Raw genomic sequence first — 23,025 nt, forward strand, 5'->3', positions numbered from 1 at the left:
TCCTCTTATCTCAGCCTCCCAAGTACTAAGATGACAGGTGGGAGCCACCCAGCTATAAAGGACCATATTTCTAAACATTCAGGATGGCCTTGACCTCCAAGAGGGATCAATAGCACCGACAGATGTGGGAGGGAGGACAGCAAGAGAAGGTGACCTGCAAACACCCAGAGAGGCCACCAATGAGGGCGCTGCCCGCCCCCTGGCCCACCTTGGGGACCAGGGTGCTGCCATAAAGGGCAGCCTTGCACTGTCTACACAGCAGCTCTGAGGACCACTAGTATCAAGACGAGGGTGCCATTCTTTGGAGCGTCACTTTTTTCTTCCTTTTTAAAGATAGCTTGAAAAAATACCTCACTGGTAAGTTGATTGAAGATATGTTATCTCCTATAAGCTCTTTTTTCCTCCCTCCTACGTGTCTCCTCCTGTCATGTCACAGATCTTGTTTGGATCAAACACCAGCAGTCCACCGCGGCAGGGCATGCCTGTTATCCCAGCTACTCGGGAGGCTGAGGCAGGAGGGATAGAAAGTCTGAGGCCAAGCTGGGCATGGTGGTGCACACTTGTAATTCCAGCATTCAGGAGGCTGAGGCAGGAGGATCACACAGGTTCGAAGCCAGCCTCAGCTACTTAATGAGGCTCTCAGCAACTTAGTGAGACCCTGTTTCCAAGTAAAATATAAAAATAGGTCTGGGATTATAGCCCAGAGGTAGAAAGCCCCTGGGTTCCATTCCCAGTACCATCAGGAAAGAAAGAAAGAAGGAAAGGAAGAAAGAAGGAAAGAAAGAAAGAAAGAAAGAAAGAAAGAAAGAAAGGAAGGAAGGAAGGAAGGAAGGAAGGAAGGAAGGAGTTGGTTTGAGGCCAATTTGGGCAACTTAGCAAGACCCTATCTCAAAATAATTTTTTTTGCGGGTCTGGGGATGGAACCCAGGGGCGTTCAACCTCCGAGCTATACCCCCTGCCCTATTTTTTATTCTATATTTTGGAACAGGGTCTCACTAAATTGCGGAGGGCCTCACTAAGTAGATGAGGCTGGTTGCGAACCTGTGATCCTCCTGTCTCAGCCTCCCGAATGCTGGGATTACAAGCATGCGCCACCACGCCCGGCTGTATGGGGATTTTTACCAGGGTCTTCAGACAAGCTTTGTACCCAATTCTCCATGCCATTACATTTCCGTGATCTCTGGTACCTCCGACAGGTCCCTCCCGTGACAATGTCGTCCATTAAGATTGAGTGTGTTCTGCCCGAGAACTGCCGCTGTGGGGAGTCGCCAGTGTGGGAAGCAGCGTCCAACTCTCTTCTCTTTGTAGACATTCCCGCAAAAAAGCTTTGCCGGTGGGATTCGCTCACCAAACAGGTGCAGCGCGTGACCGTGGGTAAGGATGGACTCTGCGCTCACATCTATGCGGACAGCGATCTCTTCCCTGGGGACTGATGGCCACCCCACTGGCCATTCCCCGGGACCTTCTTTCTTTAGGTACTGGGGATTGACCCCGGGGGCATTCTGATTCCGAGCTACACCCCCAGCCCTATTTTTATGTGTTGTTTTTTAAAAACAGGGTCTCATTAAGTTGCTGAGGCTGGCCTCCAATCTGCGATCTCCTGTCTCAACTTCCCAAACACTAGGATTACAGGCATGCATCACCACATCTGGTACCTGAGATGAAGACGGCTCCCCTCCCTCCCTCCTCCTCCTCCCCCTCCTCCTCCTCCTCCCCCTCCTCCTCCCCCTCCTCCTGTACTGAAAGTTGCACCCAGAGGCATTCTACCACTAGAATCTAGGCATTCTACACCTCCAGCTCAATTTTTTATTGTTGTTTTTGTTATGGTGGTGGTGGTGGTACTGGGGATTGAACTCAGGAGTGTTCTACCTGTGAGCTACACCCCCTATTTTATATTTTATTTGGAAACAGGGTCTCACTAAGTTGTGGACGATTTCACTATATTGCTGAGGTTGGCTGTGAACCTGTGATTCTCCTGTCTCAGCCCCCCCCCCCAGTACTAGGATTACAGGTGTGTGCCAGCACACCCAGATTGAATCTGCTTTGAAACCTTTTATTTATTTTTTGTGGTACTAGGGGAATGGAACCCAGGGGCTTTCTACCTCCAGGCTATACCCTCAGCCCTATTTTATTTCTATTTATTTATTTTTTTGCGGGTCTGGGAATGGAACCCAGGGGCATTTGACCTACGAGCTACACCCCCTGCCCTATTTTTATTTCTTATTTTTTTGAAACAAGTTCTCACTAAGTTGTGAGGGCCTCACTAAGTAGCTGAGGCTGTCCATGAACCGGGATCCTCCAGTCTCAGCCTCCCGAATGCTGGGATTACAAGCGTGCACCACCACGCCCGGCTTCCTATTTTATATTTTATTTGGAAAGATCTCACTAAGTAGCTGAGGCTGGCTTCGAACCTGTGCGATCCTCCTGTCTCAGCCTCCCAAGCGCAGGGATCACAAGCGTGCGCCACCACGCCCGGCTGAAACCTTTTAGATTCTCTTGCTCTCTGCGACCCAGCTCCAGGTCCTCCCACTTTGACCCAGGAGTAAATTATGAGTCATCAATGCATTCTTTATCCTTTTCCTCTGAGGGCAACATTCCCACTTTTGTTTCTTTTTCTTTTTCTTTTCTTTTTTTTTTTTTTTTGCACAATGCTAGGGATTGAACCCAGAGCCTTGTGCATGCTAGGCAAGTGCTCTACCACTGAGCTACACCCCAAGCCCCCAGTTCTGTTTTGATGTTTTGTAGTTTCTATCTTTCTTCAACACCTTCAGATAACAGAAATGAAAGATGAAGACCTAGTTAGAGAAACCAGGCTTGGTGGTATATCCCTATAATTCCAGTACTTGGGAAGCTGAGACGGAGACCACAGATTCGAGACCAGCCTCAGCCATTTAGCAAGACCCTGTTTCAAAATAAAATATAAAAAGATTTAGGGCTGTAGCTCAGAAGTCAAAATAAAATACAAAAAGGGCTAGGGGTGTAGCTCAGAGGTAGAATGCCCTTGAGTTCAATCACCAGTTCAAAAAAAGAAAACCAGCTGGGCACGGTGATGCACGCTTGTAATCCTAGTATTTGGGAGGCTGAGACAGGAGGATCGTGGTTCTGGCCAGCCTCAGCAACATCATGAAGCCCTCCACAACTTAGTGAGACCCTGTTTCAAAATAAAACATAAAAGTAGGGCTGAGAGTGTAGCTCAGAGGTAGAATGCCCCTGAGTTCAATCCTCAGTACTACAAAGGAAAGAAAGAAAAGAATAAAGGAAGGAAGGAAGGGAGAGAGGGAGGGAGAGACAGCAAAGGCCATCTACTTGGGTCAAGTCATGACCTTAATTTCCAAGAAGGAGAAGGAGAAGGAGCCACCAGGCTAGACATGGTGGCGCACACTTGTAATCCCAGTTCTTGGGAGACTGAGACAGGAGGATCTGGGTTTGGGACCAGCCTCAGCTACTTAGTGAGACCCTGTTTCAAAATAAAAACTAAAAAATAGGGTTGGAGGTAATAGCTCAGAGTAGAATGCCCCTGGGTTCAATCCCAGCAACACACACACACACACACACACACACACACACACACACACACACACACGTGCTTTGAGGCTTCAAAATTATCAAGCAAGACTAACTTTGCTCACTGTACCAATGTAGCAATGCAGGCTCCCTGATGGAATTCCATGTGATTCCATTTAGGGCCCTGTGGTTTCCAAACAAGGAGTTTATTGCTTCCTAAGGCACACAGTTAGGGGCTGGTGTGATTATTGAAGGATAAAGAAGTTCCTTGTTTTCCTTAACTTGTCCTTAGGAAGAGATTCCAGGAATTCCTGTAACCTTGGGAACTTCAGATATCTTTTCCCATGGATCCAACAGGGAGCCTCAAACCTTTTTTTTTTTTTTTTTTCTTCTTCTCTCTGGTGCCGCAGATAGAACCCTGGGCCCTACTAAGGCTGAGCATGCGCTCTGCGGCCGGGCCGCATTCCGCTGGGGAGCAGCTTCTCCAATCACCTGGGGAATCTGACTGCGGCCGGAAGCCAAGTGACCGGCCTGAGGAGAGGGAGGGGTGGGGACCCTGGCCTTCCCCACCTCTCTCTCCCAGCATGCACTCCGGCCCACCTCCAAAGGCAAGCCCACCCCCTCCCCCAGGGATAGGAAGGGCTTGGCGCTCAGCCTAGGCACGGGCTGTGATCCTTGGCTGGAAGTGTGGCCCTCCCGACAGGGTCCTGCTGTTCCGGTTCTCTTCCATCCCGAACCCTCCGCGCCTTAACCCCTGAGCAGGACTTCTAGCTAAGAGCGCCTCACACTTGGCACCGAGTGGGTGCCTAGAAAACATTTCCAATGTAAAGACAAACGTTTGCTTGGTACTGGGGACTGAACTCAGGAGCGGTCTACCTCCTAGCTATGCCCCCCCCAGCCCTATTTTATTTTGAAACAGAGTCTGGCTAGGTTGCTGAGGGCTTCGCTAAATTGCTGATATTGGCTTTGAGTCTCCAACATCCGCCTCGCAGGTACTGGAATTACAGACACATGCCTCTGCGCCCGGCTCAAAGTAAATTAATATTGTTTGTGGTACCAAGAATTGAATTGGGAGGGGTCTACCTCTGAGTATATACTCCCAGCCTATTTATTTATTTATTTATTTATTTATTTATTTATTTTGGTGGTACTGGGATTCCTGGAAACCCTTCTACTTCCGGGCTACACTTCCAGACCTATTTTTAGACTTTTTAAAATTTGGAAACAGGGTCTCTTAAGCCAGCGCGGCTGGCTTCGAACCTGTGTGATCCTCCTGTCTCCGCCTCCCAAGTGCGGGGATTACAAGTGTGCGCCGCCACACCCGGCACTCCCAGCCTTTTTATTTTTTATTTTGAAACAAGGCCTCACTAAGTTGCTAAGGGACTTACTAAGTTGTTGAGGCTGGCCTCAAACCTGCGATCCTTCTGCCTCAGCCTCCCAAATACTGGGAGTACAGGTGTGTGCCACTGCACCTGGCTTCAAAGAAAATTGTAATAAATGTGTTTCCTAGGGGCTGTATTTCAGAGGTAGAATGCCCCTGGGTTCAAACTCCAGTACCACAAAAAATAATAAATTTCCTAGGAATTATCACCGTTTCTTCTCAATCTTTGCACTTTATTATGTCTTTGTGTACTAGAGCTAGAACCCTGGAACCCAGGTACATTTTACCCCTGACCTACACTCTAAGTTCAATTTTATTTTATTTATTTATTTTTGCAGTACTAGGGATTCAACCCAGGGGCATGGCATTCTACCTCCAAGCTACACCCCCAGCCTTTTTTTTTTTTTTTGGTGGTACTGGGGATGGAACCCAGAGGCATTCTCTCTCTTAGCGACACCTCCAACCCTATAACCCTAGTTTTTTTTTTTTTTTTTTTTGAAACAGGGTCTCACTGAATTTTTTTTTTTTTTTTGGTGCTACTGGGGGTGGAACCCAGAGGCTTTCTACCTCCGGGCTATACTCCCAGACCTTTTTTCTATTTTATTTGGAAACAGGGTCTCATTAAGTTGCTGAGAGCCTCACTAAGTAGTTGAGGCTGGCTTCAAACCCGTGCGATCCTCCTGTCTCAGCCTCCCAAGTGCTGGGATGACAAGGGTGCGCCACCACGCCCGGCAAGTCTCACTGAATTGTAAAGGGTCTTAGTAGCTGAGGCTGGCTTCAAACCTGCACAATCCTCCAGTCTCAGCTTCCCAAATGCTGGGATTACAAGTGTGTGCCACCACACCTGGCTCCTAGCCCTATTTTTATTCTTTATTTTGAAACAGGGTCTCACTAAGTTGCAGAGGACTTCATTAAAGTAGTTGAGGCTACAAACCTGCGATCCTCCTGTCTCAGCCTCCCAAGTACTGGAAAAGTAACTGAGGCTGGCTGAGAACCTGCGATGATTTTTATTTTGAAACAGGCTCTCACTAAATTGCTGAGGGCCTCGCTGAGTTTGTGAGGCTAGCCTCAAACCTGCCGTCCTCCTGTCTTAGCCTCCCAAATACCGAGATTACAGGAATGCATCATCACACCCAGCTCCTGATTGCTGCCTTTTAACTATTGCTTTTGCCTCTACAGATGCCCCGGTCAGCTCAGTGGCCCTTCGCCAGGCAGGAGGCTACGTCGTCACCATTGGAACAAAGTTCTGTGCTTTGAACTGGGAAGATCAATCAGTAGTTACCCTGGCTGCAGTAGATAAGGACAAGACAAACAACCGATTCAATGATGGGAAGGTGGATCCTGCCGGGAGATACTTTGCTGGTATGCTTGCTTGCTTTTTTTCTTTTTGTGGTGGTCCTAGGGATTGAGCCTAGTAGTATTGTGCCTCCAAAATACACCCCATCCCTATTTTATTTTTTGTTTAAAAACAGGGTCTTGCTGAGTGTGGTGGTGGCACATGCGTGTAATCCTACTATTGAGAGGCTGAGACAGGAGGATCTGGGTTCGCAGCCAGCCTCAGCTACTTTGTAACTTAGTGAGACCTTGTTTAAAAATAAGGAACAAGCCGGGCGTAATCCCAGCATTCGGGAGGCTGAGACTGGAGGATCGCGATTCGCGGACAGCCTCAGCTACTTAGTGAGGCCCTCTGCAACTCAGTGAGACCCTGTTTCAAAATAAAGGAGACCGGGCGTGGTGGCGCACGCTTGTAATCCCAGCATTCGGGAGGCTGAGACCGGAGGATCACGGTTCGCGGACAGCCTCAGCTACTTAGTGAGGCCCTCTGCAACTCAGTGAAACCCTGTTTCAAAATAAAGAATAAAAAATAGGGCAGGGGATGTTGTTCAGAGTTAGAATACCCCTGGGTTCCATCCCCAGACCCACAAAAAAAAATAAAGAATAAAAAAATAGAACTGGGGGTTTCGCTTGAAGGTAGAATGCCCCTAGGTGCCATCCCAGCCCCGCAAAAATACATACATACATACATACATACACATACATACATACATACATACATATATACAGCTGGGGGTGAAACTCAAAGATAGAATGAATGTCCCTGGTTTCACTCCCCAGTACCACATAAACAAAAAAAGAAGTTTAACATTGATTTTATAATTTTACCTAGTGTATCATCTATATTCCAGTATGTCAACTGACCAAATAATATCCTTTCTCGAGTTGGAGGCGTGCTGTGGGTATAGCTCAGTGGCAGAGAGCTCGCCTCAGCACCCTCAAAGGCCTGGCTTCCATCCCAGGACCAAAAACTTTCAATAAAAATTCGCTCTAGGGACGGAACCAGTCTAGGATCATGTATTGTAGTACTTATTTTCTTTATTTTTTTTTTCTTTTCCTTTTTTGTGGTGCTGGGGATGGAAGCAGGGGCATTCTATCTCCAAGCTCCACCTCAGCCCTATTTTTTTTTTAATTTTGAAACAGGGTCTTACTAAGTTGCAGAGGCCTCACTAAGTATCTGAGCCTGGTGACCAACCTGCGATCCTCTTGTCTCAGCCTCCCAAGTACTGGGATTACAAGCATAGGGCACCACGCCCAGCTCTATTTTATTTTTTATTTGGAAACAGGGTCTCCCTAAGTTGCTGAGGCTGGCCTTCAACTTGAGATCCTCCTGTTTCAGCTTCACAAGTACCAGGATTACAGGTGTGTATCACCACACCCAGTTCTCCACTTTGTGTGTGTGTGTGGTTCTGGGGATTAAACCCAGGGGCATTCTACCACTGAGCCACACCCCCAACCCTATTTTATTATTTTATTTTGAAACAGGGTCTCACTAACTTGTTGAGGCTAGCCGCAAACCTGCAGCCAGCATCTCTCCACTTTTTTTTGTTGTTGTTGTTACTGGGGGTGGAACCCACAGGCTTTTCTACTTCCAGGCTATACTCCCAGACCCATTTTATACTTTATTTGGAAACAGAGTCTCACTAAGTTGCTGAGAGCCTCACTAAGTAGCTGAGGCTGGCTTCGAACCTGTGTGATCCTCCTGTCTCAGCCTCCCGAGCGCGGGGATTACAAGCGTGCGCCACCGCGCCCGGCATCTCTCCACTTTTTAAAAAGGAACATTTTGTCCTTACAAGCCAATTACAAGTGTGGTGGCGCACGCTTGTAATCCCCGCGCTTGGGAGGCGGAGACAGGAGGATCGCGCAGGTTCGAAGCCAGACTCGCGGGCTTAAGAGACCCTGTTTCCAAATTTAAAAAATATATAAAATAGGTCTGGGAGTGTAGCCAGAGGTAGAAGGGCTTCCAGGAACCCCAGTACCACCAAGAAAGGAAGGAAGGAAGGAAGGAAGGAAGGAAGGAAGGAAGGAAGGAAGGAAATTTTGTGTTGGAATGCAGCTCGGTGGCAAAGTGCTTACCTGGTAAGTGTACTGCCCTGGGTTTGAGCCCCATTCCAAAAGACAAAAGAAAGACCCCCTTTAAAAAGAACATTTTAGCTAGTTGTGGTGGTACACGCTTGTAATCCCAGTACTTGGGAAACTGAGACAGGAGGATTGCAGGTTCGCAGCCAGTCTCAGTTACTTAGTGAGGCCCCTTACAATTTAGTGAGACTTTGTTTAAAAATAAAGAATAAAAAATAGGCTGGGGTGTAGCTCAGAGGTAGAATACCCCTGGATTCCATTCCCAGTACCAAAAAAAAAAATCTGACAGATGTGGTGGCACACACCTGTAATCCAAGAATTTGGGAGGCCGAGTCAAGAGAATCACAGGTTCCAGGACAGCCTCAGCAAGCAGTGAGACTCTCATCAACCTAGTGAGAATCTGTTTCAAAATAAAAAAAATAAGGTTGAGGGTGTAGCTTGGAGCCTCTGGGTTCAATCTCCAGTCCCACGAAAGAATTTGAAATTAAGCCGGGCGTGGTGGCGCACGCTTGTAATCCCCACGCTTGGGAGGCAGAGACAGGAGGATCCCGCGGGTTCGAAGCCAGCCGCGCGCGCTGGCTTGGAGACCCTGTTTCCAAGTAAAAATGTAAAAATAGGTCTGGGAGTGTAGCCCGGAGGTAGAAGGGCTTCCAGGAACCCCAGTACCACCAAAAAAAAAAAAAAAAGAATTTGAAATTAAAATTAAAAAATAAAATAAGAAGCTGAGACAGGAGGATCACAGGCTTGAAGCCAATCTCAAAAAGTTACTGAATTGCAAGCCGGGCGTGGTGGCGCACGCTTATAATCCCAGAATTTGGGAGGCTGAGACCGGAGGATCGCAGTTCGTGGACAGCCTCAGCTACTTAGTGAGGCCCTCTGCAACTCAGTGAGACCCGGTTTCAAAAGAAAGAATAAAAAATAGGGCAGGGGGTGTAGCTCGGAGGTCGGATGCCTCTAGGTTCCTTCCCCAGACATGCAAAAAAAAAAAAAAAAAAAACTTACTGAATTGCAAAGGGCCTCACTAAGTAGCTGAGGCTGTCTGCAAACCGTGACCCACCTGTCTCAGCCTCTCAAATGCTGGGACTACAAGTGTGCACCACCACACCCGGCCTGGAGTTGCATTCGCTGTCTCTCAGTGATTTTCATCCCCCCAAGCCAGAAACCACCCATTTCTACAACTGGCCTGCCTCTGGCGCTGAGCAGCTTGAGGACAGAGAAAGATAGAATACCATAGCAACTGGCAGCTGGCGTGGCACTGCTCAGAGGTAGAATGCCCCTGAGTTCAGTCTCCAGTACCACAAAAGAATAAAAATAGCTGGGCGTGGTGGCGCAGGCTGAGACAGGAGGATAGCACAGGTTCAAAGCCAGCCTCATCTGGCTTAAGAGACCCTGTTTCCAAATAAAATATAAAATAGGTCTGGGAGTGTAGTCCAGAGGTAGAAGGCCACTGGGTTCCATCCCCAGGACCACCAAAAAAATAAATAAATAAAATAAAACATAAGTTAAATGAAAGTAACTGGGTTTTTAAAAATAAATAGCTAGGCACAGTAGCGCACACCTGTAATTTCAGTGCTTGGGAGGTTGAGACAGGAAGATTGCAGGTTTGAGGTCAGCTTCAACAATTAAGGAGGCCGTCAGCAACTAAGCGAGGCCCTGTATCAAAATAGAAAATAAAGCCAGGCGTAGTAGTGCATACTTGTAATCCCAGCAGTTGGTTGGCTGAGACAGGAGGATCTGGGTTCAAGGACAGCCTTAGGTACTTAACAAGGCCCTTGCAACTCAGTGAGACACTGTTTCAACATAAAGAATAAAAAAGTAGGGCTGGAAGCCAGGCGTGGTGGCGCACACTTGTAATCCCCGCGCTTGGGAGGCTGAGACAGGAGGATCGCACAGGTTCGAAGCCAGCCTCCGCTACTTAGTAAGGCTCAGCAACTTAGTGAAAGCCTGTTTCCAAATAAAGTATAAAATAGGTCTGGTGAGTATAGTCTGGAGGTAGAAAGCCTTTGGGTTCCACCCCCAGTACCACCAAAAAAAAAAGGGTAGGGCTGTGGGTGTAGCTCGGAGGTAGAATGCCCCTGAGTTCCATTCCCAGTACCGCAGAAAGAAAGAAAAAAAGAAAGAAAGAAAGAAAGAAAGAAAGAAAGAAAGAAAGAAAGAAAGAGTCCAAGCATGGTGGCGCACGCTTGTTATCCCAGTACCTGGGAGGCTGAGACAGGAGGATCGCAGGTTCGTGGCCAGCCTCAGCTACTTAGTCCGTCAGCAACTTAGACCCTATTTCCAAATAAAAAGTAAAATAGGAAACCGAGCGTGGTGGTGCACACTTGTAATCCCAACATTCAGGAGGCTGAGACTGGAGGATCGCGGTTCACGGACAGCCTCAGCTACTTAGTGAGGCCTTTGCAACTCAGTGAGACCTAAGTAAAGAATAAAAAATAGGGCAGAGGGTGTAGCTCAGATGTTGAATGCCCCTGGATTCCATCCCCAGAGCCGCAAAAAAAAAAAAAAAGTAAAATAGGGCTAGGGGTGTACCTCACTTGGAGGTAGAATGCCCCTGGGTTCAATTCCCAGTACCACAAAATAAATAAGAGAATAAAAGCACCAGCTGGGCATGTAATCCCAGTACTTGGGAGGGCAAAGCAGGGAGCGTGCAGGTTGGGGCCAGCCTCGGCAATGTAGCAAGACCTTCAGCGGCTGAGACCCTATTTCAGAATGGGAAAGCCTGAGTGTGTAGCTCAGAGGTTGAAGGCCCCTGCGTTCAATCCCCAGTACAAAACAAAAAGGCACCGTGGCTGCCTCTACCCTTGAGGAACTGCACGCAGCTTTAGCAAATGGCTGCCCCGCCCTTAGGGTGGCGCTGGCTGTTTCTGTGGTTTCCGGTAGCTGGCTAGTCTCTCTGCCCTTGCCACCCAGGCCGAGACCTGCCTAGGGACCGGTGCCCAGGAAAAATGGGGGAAAGAGAGTGGAAAGCCATCCAGGTGCTTCCTCTACTATCTCAGCTGCAAGACTTTCTTTGGCTTTTTTTTTCGTTCCTGTTAGGGGGTGGTGTGCTGGGGATGGAAGCCCGGGCCTTGCTGGAATGAAACAAGCGCTCTGCCATTCAGCCAGGGGCCCAGCCTAGGAGATTTCCTCCTGTGCCAGACCAGACCTGGAAGGTTTCTCCTGGATCTCTGTGTGTCTGCGCCACAGCACCCACTTCCACATTACAGGTTGTACTGAGGTCAGATCAGGAGATTGGAGGACCAACGAAGAGCTGGCTCTCCATGGGGCAGGTGGCGCCTCGGCCCGCTGATCTCTGCGCCGCTGATGCTCTTTATTCTGCTAAAGCTCTCCCATAGCCAATGCCATGCTACGTACATACGTATATATCTTTTCTTATTTGCAAGCAGTACTTCTCAGGGTAGGTTTTCTTATTTTTTTTTAATACTGGAGATTGAAACCAGGACGGATTTTTACCTCTGAGCTGTGCTGTACCTCTTTTTATATTTTTTACTTTGAAACATAGTCTCCCTATATTGTCGAATGTTGTGCTAAGTTGCTGAGACTGGCCTGGAACCTGTAATCCTATCTCAGCCTCCCAAGTACTGGGATTACCTGTGTGTACTAGGGTACTTTTAATTTGCATTATAAACAAGGTAGTTGCCGGCAGGTTTGTAATCCCCTCGCTTGGGAGGCTGAGACAGGAGGATCACACGGGTTCGAAGCCAGCCTCAGCTACTTAGTGAGGCTCTCAGCAACTTAGTGGGACTCTGTTTCTAAATAAAATATAAAAAAGGTCTGGGAGTATAGCCCGGAGGTAGAAAGCCTCTGGGTTCCACCCCCAGTACCACCAAAAAATAAATAAATAAATAAATAAATAAATAAATAAATAAATAAACAAGGTAGTTTCAGCATTCGAGAGGCTGAGACAGGAGGATTGCGGTTTATGGACAGCCTCAGCTACTTAGTGAGGCCCTCTGCAACTCAGTGAGACCCTGTTCAAAATTTAAAAATAAAAACTAGGGCTGGAGGTATCGCTTGGAGGTAGAATTCCTCTGGGTTCCATCTCCAGTAACGCTAAATAAATATATAAATATTAAAAAATAAGCCGGGCATAGTGGTGCACGTTTGTAATCCCAGTACCTGGGAGGCTGAGACAGGTGGATCGGGTTCGTGGCCAGCCTCAACTACTTGGTGAGACCCTCCTCAACTTAGACCCTGTTTCAAAATAAAAAAATAATAAGATGGGCATAGTGATGCATGCCTGTAATCCCCGCGCTTGGGAGGATAAAACAGGAGGATCGTACAGGTTCGAAGCCAGCCTCAGCTACTTAGTGAGGCTCTCAGCAACTTAGTGAGACCCTGTGTCCAAATAAAGTATAAAAAGTAGGTCTGGGAGTATAGCCCGGAGGTAGAAAGCCCCTGGGTTCCACCCCCAGTACCACAAAAAATAAATAAATTGCCAGGCGTGGTGGCGCACGCTTGTAATCCCCACACTTGGGAGGCAGAGACAGGAGGATCGCGCAGGTTGGAAGCCAGCCACGCTGGCTTAAGAGACCCTGTTTCCAAATAAAAATATAAAAATAGGTCTGGGAGTGTAGCCCGGAGGTAGAGGGCTTCCAGGAATCCCAGTGCCACCTAAATAAATAAATAAATAAATAAATAAATGAATATCCAGAGCTGGGTGTGGTGGCGTAGCCTTGTAATCCCAGCATTCCGGAGGCTGAGACTAGAGGATATTGCAGTTTGCTGCCAGCCTCAGCTACTTAGTGAGGGCCTCTATAACTTAGTGAGACCCTGTTTTAAAATAAGGTATAAAAAATAGGGTAAGGGGTGTAGTTCAGAGGTTGAATGCCCCTGGGTTCCATCCCCAGACCCGCAAAATAAAATAAAATAAAATAAAATAAAAAATAAGCTGGGTGTGGTAGCACATACCTGTTATCCCAGCATTTGGAAGGCTGAGATAGAATGATCATGGTTCAAAGACAGCCCTTTGAAACTCAGTGAGACCCTGTTTCAAAATAAAGAATACAAAATAGGGCCAGGGGTGTAGCTCAGAGGTAGAATGCCCCTGGGTTCTATCCCTGGTACCGCACATAAATAAATAAATAAAAATAAAAAATTGGGCTGGGGCTGTAACTTGGAGGTAGGAAGCCCCTGGATTTGGCCGGGCGTGGTGGCGCACGCTTGTGATCCCCGCGCTTGGGAGGCGGAGACAGGAGGATCGCGCAGGTTCGAAGGCAGCAGCTCTGGCTTAAGAGACCCTGTTTCCAAATAAATATAAAATAGGTCTGAGAGTGTATCCCGGAGGTAGAGGGCTTCCAGGAACCCCAGTACCACCAAAAAAAAAAAAAAAAAAAAAAGAATGCCCCTGGATTTAATCCCCAGCACCACAAAATAAATAAATCAATAAAATAGGGTTGAGGTGGTGGGCTGCACTGGAGATAGAATGTCCTTGAGTTCAATCCCCAGTACCACCAAAAGAGAGAGAGAGATGGAGGGAGGGAGGGAGAAGATGGTGTTGTGCATGAGATAGATGCTCTGGGGCTGAGTTCAGCTTGGTTTTTGCAGGCACCATGGCCGAGGAAACAGCCCCTGCGGTTCTTGAGCGGCACCAAGGGTCCCTGTACTCCCTGTTTCCTGACCACCACGTGAAGAAGTACTTTGACCAGGTGGACATCTCCAATGGCTTGGATTGGTCCCTAGACCACAAAATCTTCTATTACATCGACAGCCTGTCCTACTCCGTGGATGCCTTTGACTACGACCTGCAGACGGGACAGATCTGTTAAGTGGCTTAACGTTATTTTTCTCAATACTGCTAGGAGTATTTTCATGTTTGAGACTCTTCCTTCAATCCCTGTGAAGAGGTCCTTACTTGTCAAATAAAGAGCTTTCAGCCAGGCATGATGGTGCATGCCCATAATCCTAGTACTTGGGGGAGGGGAGGCTAAGACAGGAGGATGGCAGGTTTGAGGCCAGCTTCCGTAGAACAGTGAGACTCTCAGCAACCTAGCAAGACCCTGTTTCAAGATTTTAAAAAGGGACAGGGAGCAGGGTGTGGTGGCACACTCTTAATCCCAGTATTTGGGAGGCTGAGACAAGAGGATTGCAGGTTCGCGGCCAGCCTCAGCTACTTAGTGAGACCCTTTGCAACTTAGTGAGACCCTGTTTCAAAATAAAAAATATAGAAAGTAGGGTTGTGGGTGTAGCTTGGAGGTAGAATGGCCCTGGGTTGAATCTCTAATACCATAAAAATAAGAGACTTTTCTAATGTTATTATTCCAATATAATAATGATCACAGAGCCTTGACTAAGCTACCAGTCAAAACATAATGAAATATGACCATAGTTAGCCTTATATGGAGAGAGATACTTAATCGTCTTTTGTTCCAACACCAGAGAGGAGCTCACTGGAAAATGGATCCTGATCTAAAAGAAGGTACTTAGCTGGGCATGGCGGCGCACGCTTGTAATCCCAGCGCTTGGGAGGCGGAGACAGGATCCCGCAGGTTCGAAGCCAGCCACGCTGGCTTAAGAGACCCTGTTTCCAAATTAAAAAAGTATAAAAAATAGGTCTGGGAGTGTAACCCGAGGCAGAAGGGTTTCCAGGAACCCCAGTACCACCAAAAAATAAAAATAAAAATAAAAAATAAAAGAAGGTACCTACCCGGGCGTGGTGGTGCACGCTTGTAATCCCAGCATTCGGGAGGCTGAGACCGGAGGATCGCGGTTCGCGGACAGCCTCAGCTACTTAGCGAGGCCCTCTGCAACTCAGTGAGACCCTGTTTCAAAATAAAGAATAAAAATAGGGCAGGGGGTGTAGCTCAGAGGTCAAATGCCCCTGGGTTCCATCCCTAATACTGAAAAAAGAAAAGGAACAAAAGAAATACAGTTTGATTCCATTCCATTAATATGCTGTGAGTTGTAGTTGGAAACTAGAAACTGGGAGGGAAGGAATTATTTAGAAGAATTTAGAAGGGGGGCCTTGAAACTGCTTGATGAAAGGTCCCGGGCAAAGGAGCAGGACCAGTCATGAGAATGACCTGGGGAAAGTTACGAGGCTCTTCGTGCACATTTAATCAGGGGCAAACTATTCCCGCACAGACATTATTTCTTTTTGAAATATGTAATGTTCTTTTTATGACTGTTTTTAATCTGTTTTTCTTACACGTGGTTCCTGGATCTTTCCATTATATATCTTGTTTATCTGATTACTGTAGTGACCTGAATTTTTTGTTGTTGTTTTTTTTTTCTTCACTACTGGGGATGGAGCCCAGGGCCTTATGCAGGCTAAGTACACACCCTATCGCTAAGACACCCCCAGACTCCTTCTAGGGTGTGTGTGTGTGCGTGTGTGTGTGTGTGTGTGTGTGTGTGTGTTGCTGAGGATTGAACCCAGGGACATTTGACCTCTGAGCTACACCCCCTGCACTATTTTTTATTCTTTTTTTTAATGGTACTGGGTGTGGAAGCCAGAGGCTTTCTACCTCCAGGCTATACTCCCAGACCTTTTTTCTATTTTATTTGGAAACAGGGTCTCACTAAGTTGCTGAGAGCCTCACTAAGTACCTGAGGCTGGCTTTGAACCTGCGCGATCCTCCTGTCTCAGCCTCCCAAGCGCGGGGATTACAAGCATGCGCCACCACGCCCGGCTATTCTTTATTTTTTTTCAAACAAGTTTTCACTACGTTGCAGGAGGCCTCACTATGTAGCTGAGGCTGTCCGCGAACCGTACTCCTCTGGTCTCAGCTTCCTGAATGCTTGGATTATAAGCATGTGCCACCACGCCCGGCCCTATTTTTTATTCTTCATTTTGATAACAGGGTCTCACTGAGTTACAAAACGCCTCACTAAGTAGCTGAGACTGGTCCCGAACCTCGGACCCTGATCCTCCCCTCTCTGCCTCCTGAATGCTGGGATTACAAGCGTGCGCCACCACTCTTGGCTTGTATTATTTTTAAACAGGATCTCATTAAGTACCTCAGGGCCTCGATAAGTTGCTGAGGCTGGCCTTGAGCCTGTGATCCTCCTGTCTCAGCCTCCTACAGGTGTGCACCACCACACCTGGCTGGAGTGTGTGTGTGTGTGTGTGTGTGTGTGTGTGTGTGTGTGTGAACATACATGCGCAAGTATATGCACACACATCACACATGGCACTGGGGATTGAACCCAGGGACATTCTACCTTCGAGCTACACCCCCAGCCCTATTTTTATTCTTTATAATTTTGAAACAGGGTCTCGATGAGTTGCAAAAAGCCTCACTAAGTAGCTGAGGCTGGCTGCGAATTCATATCTTCTTGTCTTACCTCCCAATGCAATTCCCATTTTAACCAACCAGGAGTGTTCGGATCGCTCCTCTTATCAGAAGCAAGCTCTTGTCTCTTTTTTGCTGGAGGACACTGGTCGAACCCAAGAGCACTCTGCCACCAAGCTACATCCCCAGTCGTTTTTGATTTGGAAACAGGGCCTCACAAAGTTGCTGAGAGTCGCACTAGGTTGCTGATGCTGGCCTGGAAACTGGCTCCTCCTGTCTCAGCCTCCGAAGTACTCGGATTACAGGCATCTGCCACCACACCCAGCAGAAGCAAGCTCTTCTAATATTTAGTCTTGATTTTGGAGCTCTTGGACATACAGAAAACAATGTCATATATCTTCCTACTTTGGGATCATGAACTATTCATGGTACCCCATTAAATTGCCCTGTAGATAGTGGACTTAGTCAAAGTGGTCAATTTTATAACTTAAATAGCAAAGGTCTAACCAGACTGAAGAGTATCTGAGAAAGGCCTGTGGGGCTTCTGTTTAGGGGGCAAAGAAAATTACCTATTGGGATTTAAGAATTTTTCTTAGTGACTGTATAGTGGCGCACGCCTGTAATCCCAGTAATTTGGAGGCTCAGACAGGAGGATCTTAGGTTTGAGGCCAGCCTTAGCAACTTAGCAAGACTCTGTTTCAAACTTTCAAAAAATAAATAAAAAGGGCTGGAGATGTAAGTCAAGTGCGGTGGCACGCATCTATAATCCCAGTACTTGGGAGGCTGAGACAGGAGGATGGCAGGCTAACGGCCAGCCTCAGCTACTTAGTGAGGCCCTCCACAACTTAGTGAGACCTTGTTTCAAAATAAAGAATAAAGAAGCCGGGCGTGGTGGCGCACGCTTGTAATCCCCGCGCTTGGGAGGCTGAGACAGGAGGATCGCGCAGGTTCAAAGCCAGCCTCAGGTACTTACTGAGGTTCTTAGCAACTTAGTGAGACCCTGTTTCCAAATAAAATATAAAATAGGTCTGGGAATGTAGCCTGGAGGTAGAAAAGCCCCTGGGTTCCACCCCCAGAACCACCAAAAAAAAAAAAGAATAAAAAATAGGTTTGGAGCCGGGCATGGTGGCACACGCTTGTAATGGCAGCATTTGGGAGGCTGAGACCTGAGGATCGCGGTTCGTGGACAGCCTCAGCTACTTAGTGAGGCCCTCTGCAACTCAGTGAGACCCAGTTTCAAAATAAAGAATAAAAAACAAATAGGACTGAAGGTGTAGTTCAGAGGTAGAATGCCCCTGGGTTCCATCCCCAGTACCACAATAAATATATAGGCTGGGGTGTAGCTAGAGATATAGCTCAGGGGTAGAATGCCCTGGGGTTCAATCCCCAGTCACTCACACACACGCACACACACGTGCACACACGCGCACACACACATCATCATCATCATAAACAGCCAGGTGTACTGACATATGCTTGTAATCCCAGGATTTGGGAGGCCGAGACAAGAGGGTTGCAGGTTTAAGGCCAGCCCCAGTAACTAGTGAGGCCGTTAGCAACTTAGCAAGACCATGTTTCAAAATAAAAAGGGCTGGACATGTAGCTTGGAGGTAGAATGCCCCTGAGTTCAATCTCTACTACTACTACTACTACTACTACAAATAATAATAATAATAATAATACATAAGTATTCTGCTGGGAGGTAGAATGCACCTGCTTTTAATCCCCAATTGATCCCCAGTTCCAAAAAGATAAAAAAAAAAAGAACCTCCTTCATCCCCAATACAAAAAAAGAAGATTTTTTTTTTATATTTTATTTGGGAACAGGGTCTCACTAAGTTGCCGAGAGCCTCACTAAGTAGCTGAGGCTGGCTTCGAACCCGTGCGATCCTCCTGTCTCAGCCTCCCAAGCGCGGAGATTACAAGCGGGCGCCACCACGCCTGCCTTAAAAAGAAGCATTTTTGATTGGGCTGGGCCTGTAGCTCGGTGATACTGCCCTTGCTTAGCTTGTGCATGTGTGAGGCCCTGGGTTTCATCCCCAGCATTGCAGGAAAGAAAAAAAAAAAGCTTTTTTTCCTCTCTTCCTTTGAAAGCTTAGACAGCTGTGTCTGTACCAGAACCAAGCCAGCGAATCTATCCAAATCCTGCGGTAAAAATCCTTTGTTCCCGTGCCAGACGCTGCTGGACAACAGAAGCGATCAGTATTTATCATGGGCTTGAGTGCGCACTCTCTGGTTGTCAGTATCAAATGGCCTGTTGTTTTACTGTGTTTTTGTGTTTTGTTTTTTAGCCAACCGCCGAAGTGTTTACAAGCTGGAGAAAGATGAGCAGATCCCAGATGGAATGTGTATTGATGCCGAGGGGAAGCTGTGGGTGGCCTGTTACAACGGAGGGAGAGTGATTCGCTTAGATCCTGAGACAGGTAGGCCCGCAGCAAAGTGAAGACTCCTGCCAAGAGCAGAAAACACCATGCCGGGCAGGCATGGAGGTACATGCCTGGAATCTCAGTACTTGGGAGGCTGAAACAGGAGGATCACAGGTTGGAGGCCAGCCTCAACCACTTAGTGAGGCCCTCTGCAACTTAGTGAGACCCTGTTTTCACATAAGAAATAGAATAGGGCAGGAGTGTAGCTCAGAGGTAGAATGTCCCTGAGTTCAATCCTTAGCATCAAAAACAAAACAAAGCCGGGCGTGGTGGCTCACTCTTGTCATCCTAGCATTCGGGAGGCTGAGACAGAAGGATCGCGGTTCGCAGACAGCCTCAGGTACTTAGTGAGGCCCTCTGCAACTCTATTTCAAAATAAAGAATAAACAAAAATAGGGCCGAAGGTGTTGGCTCAGAGGTCGAATGCCCCTGGGTTCCATCCCCAGATCCGCAAAACAAAACAGCATAAAAACCATGGATGACTTCTGGACCCCCACAGTCTTCTTAGGACCCCACAAAGGGTCCCAGCTGACTCCAAAAAGGGTCCAGAAACATTTCACAGGTTGCAAATTGCTTGAACTAAACTTTACATTTAATATTTGGTGATCTAGGCAAAAGGCTCCAAACGGTGAAGTTGCCCGTTGACAAAACCACTTCGTGCTGCTTCGGAGGGAAGGATTACTCGGAAATGTACGTCACTTGTGCCCGGGATGGGCTGGACCCCGCCAGCCTCTCCAGACAACCTGAAGCCGGTGGGGTTTTCAAGGTGACATGGCTCTTTTCTTTTATTTGGAGGGTGAAGTGGAGGATCCTCTGAGTGCTTGGTCTTTTTGCATACTTCCAAAACATAACTCTATTTAGTATATGAAGCTTATGATGCTAAGAAGTATTTGATTTAGTTTGTAGGCCTAAAAGTATTGTCTGGACTGTAGGTTATCCGGAATCCAGGGTGATGTGTTTAACCTACTTTATACAGTAGTGTGTGTGCGCGCGTGCACTACTGGGGATGGAACCCAGGGGCATTCTACCTTGGTGCTACTCCCCCAGACTTTTTTATTTTTTGGTCTCACTAGGTCGCTGAGAGCCTCATTAAGTTGCTGAGGCTGACCTTAACCCTGTGATCCTCCTGTCTCAGCCTCCCAAGTACTGGGATTACAGGTGTGCACCACCATGCCCAGTGACGAGTTTTGTTTTGCAACTGAACACTGATATAAACACAGACCTTTTAGCTGAGACAGGAGAATCACAGGTTCAAGGCCAGTGCATGATAACTTAGCAACACCCTGTTCAAAAGTAAAAATAAACAAGGGCTGAGAGAAGCTGGGCGTGGTGGCGCACGCTTGTAATCCCAGTATTTGGGAGGCTGAGACAGGAGGATCGCGGTTCGCGGACAGCCTCAGCTACTTAGTGAGGCCCTTTGCAACTCAGTGAGACCCGGTTTCAAAATAAAGAATAAAAAGTAGGGCTGGATGTGTAGCTCAGAGGTAGAATGCCCCTGGGTTCCATACCCAGTACCGGAAAAAAAAAAAAATAGGGCTGAGAGTATGGCTCAGAGGTAAAGTGCCCTTGGGTTCAATCCCCGGTGCCCAGTACCATCGTAAAAAAAAAAAAAAGAAGAAGAAGAAGGAGAAGGAGAAGGAGAAGGAGAAGGAGAAGGAAAAGAAGGAGAAGGAGAAGGAGAAGGAGAAGGAGAAGAAGAAGAAGAAGAAGAAGAAGAAGAAGAAGAAGAAGAAGAAACGAGCTGGATGCCGAGCCACGTGTCTATAATCCCAGTACTTGGGAAGCTAAGACAGGAAAATTGCAGGTTCAAGACCAGCCTTAGCGACCCGAGACCTTCAGCAACCCAATGAGCCCAGTTTCAAAATAAAAGAATACGCCAGGCGTGGTGGCGCACGCCTGTAATCCCAGCATCTGTAATCCCAGCATCTGTAATCCCAGCATCTGTAATCCCAGCATCTGTAATCCCAGCATTGGGAGGCTGAAACAGGAGGATCGCAGTTCGGGGATAGACTTGGTTTAGTGAGGCCCTCTGCAACTCAGTGAGACCCTGTTTCAAAATAAAGAATAAAAATAGGGCTGGGAGTGTAGCCGGGAAATAGAATTCCCCTGAGTTCTACCCCCAATACCTCAAAAAAAAGATAAAATAGGTCTGCAGTATAGCTCAGAGGTAGAATGGTAGAACGCCCGTGGGTTCAGTCTCCAGTAACACACACACATGCATACACACAAATGTAGAAACAAACATAGATGCCCCTTTCTTAAGAAGTGGGACAATTCTAAGAAATAAATTTAATTTTTAAATCCAAGTTGGTCGTGATTGTTAGATTATAATCTGTGTGGATAGTGAGTCAGACCATACCCAATCAAGTAATTCTTTTCTATGATAAAAAAAAAAAAACAAGCCGGGCGTGGTGGCGCACGCTTGTAATCCCAGCATTCGGGAGGCAGAGACCGGAGGATCGTGGTTCGCGGACAGCCTCAGCTACTTAGGCCCTCTGCGACTCAGTGAGACCCGGTTTCAAAATAAAGAATAAAAGCCGGGCATGGTGGCACACGCTTGTAATCCCCGCTCTTGGGAGGCGGAGACAGGAGGATCACGCTGGTTCGAAGCCAGACTCACTGGCTTAAGAGACCCTGTTTCCAAATAAATATATAAAATAGGTCTGGGAGTGTAGCCCGGAGGTAGAAGGGCTTCCAGGAACCTCAGTACCAAAATAAATAAATAAATAAAAAGAATAAAAAATAGGGTGGGGGATGTAGCTCTGAGGTCGAATGCCCCTGGGTTCCATCCCCACCCAGACCAACAAAAAACAAAAAACAAAGACAGCGGGTGGCTAAATGTATTGTTACGAATCCTAACGATGCTTTTGAAGAATACTTGTGAATTACCTTTTGTCAGTTTCTCACTTTCCCTTTTTCAACAGATAACTGGCCTGGGGGTCAAAGGCATCGCCCCCTATCCCTATGCTGGGTGAGCGACAGGTCCACATTCCCGCCGTAGGGGACTTTGATGACAACCAGCAAATTCTGAAGATGAAATTTCAATTTAGTTAGAAGAGATGAAGCAATGGTAATAAAAATGATTAAATTTTTATTTACAATTTTTCCAGTGCTGAGGATAGAACCTGTGGCCTCACGCATGCTAAAACCATGCTCTTCACTAAGCCCTGCCCTCAATCCCATTCATTTATTATTTTGCAAAGCTAGAGCATTTTGTGGTACTGGGGATGAAAGCCAGGGTATTCTACATCTGAGCTATACCTCCAGACCTATTTTATTTTCTGTTTTGAAACAGGGCCTCACTAAATCAACGAGGCTGGCCTTGAACACGCAATCCTCCTGTCCCAGCCTCCCAGGTCCTGGGATCACAGGCGTGTCCCACCGCACCCAGGGGCCAAGCGTTCTTAACGGGGGATGGCTGGTGGTTTTGATATCACATATAAGGCTTTCTGTAAAAGGTTCTATCGAAATGAAAAGAATTGCATAGCTATCAACCAGATTCTTAATCCTTACAAATTTCTCAGGGGACTTGGAATGGGACCATATTTGTTCTTTATTCTGCATGTCATAATTACTATACCTAAAGATTCAAAACACTAATAAACAGAAATTTGGTAATAATTTATTGGAATTTTATTTTTTGTTTGATCACAGTCTGATAAAGTATACCATGATGCTAATATACCTTATTATTACTTTTTTTAAAAACTTGCTATTACTATGCCTATATGTTATTTTACAAACTAATGTATTTTTGTATTTGTCTCAAACACTGGCAAAATCCATGGTTCTAGCTGCCACCTACTGGATAGACAAGGAATATATTCTGGATAGACGAGGAATCTGTCACTTTGGAATTTGTGTGTGGGGAGGGAAGTGTTGAGAATCAAACACAGGGGTGATCTGCCTCTGAGCTTCACCCCCAGACCTATTTTACCATTTGTTTGTTTGTTTATTTATTTAGTGGTACCAGGGATGGAACCCAGGGGCTTTCTACCTCTGAGCTACACTCCAAGCTACACTCCTTTATTCTTTTTTTTTTTTTTTTTTTTTTTTTTTTGCGGGC

The 23,025-nt window shown here is 46.9% G+C and overlaps 1 protein-coding gene across 2 annotated transcripts; it reads left to right on the plus strand.

Annotated features, from left to right (window-relative positions):
• Positions 1 to 1,211: 1,211 nt before the first annotated feature.
• Positions 1,212 to 21,934, plus strand: RGN (regucalcin; the record flags this gene model as incomplete). 2 transcript variants are annotated; one of them, XM_080719183.1, is made up of 6 exons in its annotated part: positions 1,212 to 1,374; positions 6,065 to 6,247; positions 13,847 to 14,062; positions 18,825 to 18,956; positions 19,571 to 19,725; positions 21,884 to 21,934. In XM_080719183.1, 6 exons carry the CDS (start codon positions 1,212 to 1,214, stop codon positions 21,932 to 21,934), a joined length of 900 nt encoding a protein of 299 aa, XP_080575309.1. The 2 variants fall into 2 exon arrangements, with proteins under 2 accessions (XP_080575309.1, XP_080575310.1); XM_080719184.1 differs by lacking the exon at positions 13,847 to 14,062.
• Between the last annotated feature and the right edge of the window lie 1,091 nt (positions 21,935 to 23,025).

This window comes from Muscardinus avellanarius, assembly GCF_963383645.1.
Source record: "Muscardinus avellanarius genome assembly, chromosome: X".
Taxonomy (NCBI): domain Eukaryota; kingdom Metazoa; phylum Chordata; class Mammalia; order Rodentia; family Gliridae; genus Muscardinus; species Muscardinus avellanarius.